This window comes from Chiloscyllium plagiosum, chromosome 45, assembly GCF_004010195.1.
Source record: "Chiloscyllium plagiosum isolate BGI_BamShark_2017 chromosome 45, ASM401019v2, whole genome shotgun sequence".
Classification (NCBI taxonomy): Eukaryota; Metazoa; Chordata; class Chondrichthyes; order Orectolobiformes; family Hemiscylliidae; genus Chiloscyllium; species Chiloscyllium plagiosum.
The window spans coordinates 6,536,660-6,543,069 of NC_057754.1; the positions used below are offsets into that span (position 1 = coordinate 6,536,660).

General features: G+C 47.0%; 1 protein-coding gene across 1 annotated transcript in view; it reads left to right on the top strand.

Annotated features, from left to right (window-relative positions):
* The window catches only part of LOC122543998 (neurexin-2-like), a 139,549-nt gene that overhangs the window by 5,423 nt on the left and 127,716 nt on the right, over positions 1 to 6,410 (top strand). Inside the window, exon 2 of the mRNA XM_043683007.1 lies at positions 149 to 268. Coding sequence (XP_043538942.1) covers positions 149 to 268 — 120 coding nt within the window. The remainder of the gene's footprint in view (positions 1 to 148; positions 269 to 6,410) is intronic.

Genomic DNA, 6,410 nt, shown 5'->3' on the forward strand with positions numbered 1-6,410 from the left:
TGTGTGAGTGAGTGTGTTATGTGTGTGTGTGAGAGAGAGAGATGGGTGGGTGTGTGTGTGAGTGAGTGTGTTATGGGTGTGTGTGTGTGTGTTATGGGTGTGCGTGCTGTCCTACAATCACTCTAACGGTAAAACTCTTGCGGTGCAGGTAAAGGGCCGGAAATGCTGTTCGCTGGGCAGAAGGTGAACGATAACGAGTGGCACACAGTACGGGTGCTCCGGAGGGGGAAAGGTCTACAACTCTCCGTGGACAATATCACCGTGGAAGGTAAGGGCCTCTCTGGGAGGGTGGGGTGGGGAACGGGCTGGTCATGAGGCTGGGGGAGAGAGGACAAACTATTGGCCCAAATCCCGATAGCTGCCAACGCATTCATCGTTGCTACGTCTGTTAAAAACCGTGCACACCCTCTCCCTCAGCAAAACACAGAACCACGTTACAAACAACCACCTTTCTCATCCTGAGGCCATCACCGGGATTCATTTCTGTCTCTCCTCACCATCCCATTTCGGTTCAGTCAACCCCGGGAAATGCGAAGCTTAATATGTACAGGGCGCTTATGGGCACTGCCCCCTCAGTCTCCTCTAAGGCTAGCACGGCCTGACACTGGGGTGACATGTGGAGGGTTGCTTACCGGACTGGAGGCCTGCGACCAGCAGAGTTCCGCAGGGATCGGTGCTGGATCCACTGTTATATAAAGGATCCAGACGAGTACGCAAGGTTATTACGTTTGCGAGTTGGTGGTGTAGTGGACAGCGTAAAAAGCTACCTAAGATTACAAGAGAGAACTTGGCCAATTGGGATAGAGTTTACTTTGGATAAATGTGAGGTATTGCATTTTGGTTAAACTCACAAGGACAGGAGTTATATCATTGAAAGTAGGGCCTTGGGCAGCATTGTAGAACAGAGAGACCTGGGGGGTGGGGGGCGCGCGGGGTTCAGCTACATGATTCTCTAAAGTTTGCATCACAGGGTGGTTAAGAGGGTGTTTAGCATGCTTGCCTTCATTGCTCAGACCTTTGAGTGTAGGAGTTGGGACGTCATGTTGAGGTTGTACAGGACATTGGTGAGGCCTCTTCTGGAGCACTCTGTCTGGTTCTCGTCGCCCTGTTACAGGAAGGATATGATTAAGCTGGAGAGGGTTCAGAGAGATTTCCCAGGATGTTACCAGGTTCGGAGGGTTTGAGAGGCTGGGACATTTTCACTGGTGTGCAGGAGGTGATGGGTGACCTTCTAGAGGTTTATAAAACCATGAGGGGCATGGATAAGGTGAATGGTAGGTGTCTTTTCCCTATGGTGGGGGAGGGGATTTCAATATTATGCAGCATATTTTTCAGGTGGGTGAAGAAAGATTTGAAAAAGACACGAGGGCCAATATTTTTACACAGAGAGTGGTTCGTGTGTGGATTGAACTTCCAGAGGAAGTGGTGGATGCGGGTGCAGTTACAACATTTAAAAGACATTTGGATAAGGACATGAATAGGAAAGGGTTTTGAGGGATATGGGTCAGAAGCAAGCAGGTGGGACTAGTTTAGTTTGGGATTATGGGTCGGCACGGACTGGTTGGGCCGAAAAGTCTGTTTCCGTGCTGTGGGACTGTTTAAAATGAGACTTGTTCAGTTTGGGGGTTACGGACTGGTTGGGTCGAAGAATCTGTTTCCGTGCTGTAGGACCCTACAACACTGGAGTCAACACCCAGAGGTCAAAGGTTAATGCTGTGGAACCCACGATCAAATTGATTTCAATCAAATTTGAACTGGATTCATTGACTCTTAGGAAGTGACGTTAAGGGGATCCTAGATCGCCATGGATAGCCCATTTTTTTCCCAATGCCCCTTTCAGGGGAAGGGGGAAATCTGCCATCTTTACCCGGTCCGGGCCTACATGTGACTCCGAGTGATGTGGCTGATACTGACCAAGGCCGGCAATGCCCACACCCCGTGGCAGGAAGATATTTTTTTAAATCCCAAGGAAGTACCAAATGGTCTTTAACGAACCGAGAGTCGGGTTTTTGAAGGGACATAAGGATTTCAGGAACGGGAGACTTTCATCCTCACTGTTCCTGGCCTTTCCAGGTTCACTCGATGTATCAATAGACCAGTTCCTACGGTACGCAACCATTGTTTATTCGAGAAAGGCACCCTGCTAAAGAAATATTGCAAATATCCTACCTGTAGAAAGTTTGCAATCACAAGTGCTCTGTTTATTTTTGATTGGATTTGATTTGATTTGATTTATTATTGTCCCATGTACCCAGCTACACAGAACAGTACAGCACAGGAACAGTCCCTTCGGCCTACGATGTTGTGCCGAACATATCGCCAAATTAAACTATCTCTGCTTGCCCTTGGTCCCTATCCCTCCATTTCTTGCATATTCATGTGTTTATCTAAAAGCCCCTTAAACGCCCCTATTGTTTCTGCCTCCACCCCCAACCGTAGCAATGTGTTCCACACTCCTACCGCTCTCTGTGTAAAAAAAACTTGCCCCTCACATCTCCTTTGAACTTTCCCCCTCTCATCTAAAATGCGTGCCCCCTAGTATTAGACATTTCAACTCTGGGAAAAAAGATTCAGACCATAAACCCTTCTCTGTGCATCTCATAATTTTTATAGACTTCTATCAAGTCTCCCCTCAGTCTCCAGAGAAAACAACCTGAATTTTCCAGCCTCTCCTTACAGCTCATACTCTCTAATCCAGGCTAAAAATCACACAACTCCAGATTATAGTCCAACAGGTTGAATTGGAAGTACACTAGCTTTCGGAGCAACTCTCATTCATCAGGTGATAAAAGCTAATTAAACCTGTTGGACTATAATCTGGTGTTGTGTGATTTTTAACTTTGTACACCACAATCCAACACCGGCATCTCCGAATCTAATTCAGGCAGTATCTCGGGAAACCTCTTCTGCACCCTCTCCATAGATTCCACATCCTTCCTGTAATGGGGTGACCAGAATTCAATGCAACACTCTAAGTTCAGCCTAATCAAAGTCTTATACAGCTGCAGCATGACATCCTGACTCAATTCCCCGACCAATAAAGGCAAGTGTGCCTTACACCTTCTTTACCACTCTATCTACTTGCGTGGCCACTTTCAGGAAGCTATAGACTTGAACCCCAAGATCCCTCTGTACATCAACGCTGTTCATGGTCCTGCCATTATCTGTATACTTTTCCTTAACATTTAATTTCCCAAAATGCAGCACCTCACACTTACCCGGATTAAACTCCATCTGCCATTTCTCTGCCTTTATCTGCAACTGATCCCTATCCCGCTGTATCCTTGGACAATCTTCTACGACATCCACAACTCCATTGATCTTTGTATCATCTGCAAACTTCCGAATCCACCCATCTACATTTTCATCCAAGTCATTTATTTATATCACAAACAGCAGAGGTCCCATGCAGAGCCCTATGGAACACCACTAGTCCCAGCCCTCCAGTCTGAGAAACTCACTTGCATCACTAGCCTCTGCCTTCTATGTACCACCCTGTCTACTTGCGTGGCCACTTTCAGGGAGCTATAGACTTGAACCCCAAGATCCCTCTGTACATCAACGCTGTTCAGGGTCCTGCCATTAACTTCTCCTTTAACATTCAATTTCCCAAAACGCAGCACCTCACACTTACCCGGATTAAACTCCATCTGCCATTATCTGCAACTGATCCCTATCCCGCTGTATCCTTGGACACCTTCTACACCATCCACAACTCCATTGATCTTTGTATCATCTGCAAACTTCTGAATCCACCCATCTACATTTTCATCCAAGTCATTTATTTATATCACAAACAGCAGAGGTCCCATGCAGAGCCCTATGGAACACCACTAGTCCCAGCCCTCCAGTCTGAGAAACTCACTTGCATCACTAGCCTCTACCTTCTATGGGCAAGCCAATTCTGAATCCACACGGCCAAGTCACCGGGGATCCCATGCATCTTAATCTCCTGGATGAGTCTAACTTGAGGAACCTTGTCGAAAGACTTACTCAAATCTATGTAAACAGCATCCACTGCGGTACCCTCATCTAGCACTATCATCACTTCCTCGAAAATTTCTGTCAAGTTAGGAAGACATGACCTGCCCTACACAAAGCCATGCTGACTGTTCCGAATTAGACCATGCTTTTCCAAATGCACGTAAATCCTATCCCTAAGACTTCTCTCCAATAGCTTCCCGATCACCGATGTGAGACTCACCGGTCTATGGTTTCCTAAATTATCCCTATTTCCCTTCTTGAACAGAGGACCAACACTAGCTACTCCCCAGTCCTCTGGAACCTCTCCAGTGGCTAGCAAGAATACAAAGATCTTAGTCAAGGCCCCAGCAATCTCCCCTCCTGCCTCTCTCAATAACCTGGGGGAGGTACCATGCGGCCCTGGCAGACATATCCACCTTAATGCTCTTCAATAGATCCAACACCACTTCTTTCTTGATCTCAAAATGCCCTCGCAGATTAGCACGCTCCACACAAATCTCACTATCCTCCATATTTGCACGGCACGGTGGCACAGTGGTTAGCACTGCTGCCTCACAGTGCTAGAGACCCGGGTTTAATTCCCGCCTCAGGCGACTCTCTGTGTGGAGTTTGCACATTCTCCCCGTGTCTGCGTGGGTTTCCTCCGGGTGCTCCGGTTTCCTCCCACAATCCAAAAATGTGCAGGTTAGGTGAATTGGCCATGCTAAATTGCCCGTAGTGTTAGGTGAAGGGGTAAATGTAGGGAAATGGGTCTGGGTGGGTTGCGCTTCGGCGGGTCGGTGTGGACTTGTTAGGCTGGAGGTCCTGTTTCCACACTGTAAGTAATCTAATCTAATCTAAAAAAAATCGTTCTTGTGGGTGAAAACGATACAAAGTACTCGTTTAGGATCTTACCCACATCCTCTACACTCAAGCACAAGTTCTCTGCTTTATCCTTGAGGGACAGGGAAAGGTTTTGTTTTGCGTGCAGATACAAAGTGCCACAGAGTGAGGAATACAGTGTTACGGCTGCAGGGAAGGTGGACAGAGAGCAGGATCGACATTAGATTTGAAATTTGAGAGGTTCATTCAGCAGTCTGATAACAGCGGGGAAGAAGCTGTGTTTGAATCTGTTGGTCCGTGTGTTTGAGCTTTTGTCCCTCCTGCCTGAGGGAAGAGGATGGGAGAGATTATAACCGGGGTAGGAGGGGTCACTGATCATGTCAGCTGCCTTCCCAAGGCAGTGGGGAGTGTAGATGGAGTCAGTGGATGGAAGGTTGGTTTGTGTGAGGGACTGGGCTGTGTTCACAGCTCCCTGTAGTTTCTCACCATCTTGGGCAGGGCAGTTTTATCCATCCCAGTCTCCAGGCTTTGATCAGGTGACCTATCCCGATCTTAACTGGCTATAGCTATGAGGTGACCTCACTTTCTGACTCTGTGTGTGTGTGAGATTCTTGTGTGTTAGTATGTGTGTGAATGTGCGTGTCAGTGTGCATGTGTGTGCGCATCAGTGTGTATGCATGCATGTGTGTGTGCATGTGCATGTCAGTGTGTGTCAATTTGTATGTCAGTGTGTGCATGTATGAGACTGCGTGAATGTGCCTGTTAGTGTGTGCGAATGCATGTTTCTGTGTATGTGTAAAGTAGCGTGTCAGTGTGTGACTTTGTGTGTGAAATTGCGTGTCTGTGTGTGTGTGACTGTGCATGTCAGTGTGAAAGTGAGATTGTGAATATACATGTGAGCACATGTGTGAATGTATGTTTCAGTGTGTGTGCGTGCGCATGCATATGTGTATGTGAATGTGCTTGTCAGTGTGTGCATGTCTGTGTGTGTCAGTGTGCGTGTGTTTGTGTGTGAATGTGCATGTCTGTGTGTGTCAGTGTGCACGTGTTTGTGTGTGAATGTGCATGTCTATGCGTGTCAGTGTGTGCGTTTGTGTGTGAATATACATGTCTGTGTGTGAATATACATGTCTGCTTGTGCGTGTTTGTGAATGTGCATGTCAGTGTGTGCGTTTGTGTGTGAATGTGCACGTCAGCTTGTGTGCGTGTTTGTGTGTAACTGCATGTCTGTGTGTTTGTGTGTGAATGTACATGACTGTGTGTGCGTTTGTGTGTAACTGCATGTCTGTGTGTGTACTTGTGTGTGAATGTACATGACTGTGTGTGTGTTTGTGAATGTGCATGTCAGTGTGTGTGTTTGTGTGTAACTGTGCATGTCTGCGTGTGTTTGTGTGTAACTGTGCATGTCTGTGTGCATGTCTGTGTATAACTGCATGTCTGTGTGTGTATGTGCATTTGTGTGTAACTGTGCATGTCTGTGTGTGTGTGTGTGAATGTGCATGTCTGTGTATGTGTGAATGTGCATGTCTGTCTGTGTGCGTGCGTGTTTATGTGTAACTGCATGTCTGTGTGTGTTTGTGTGTGAATGTACATGACTGTGTGTG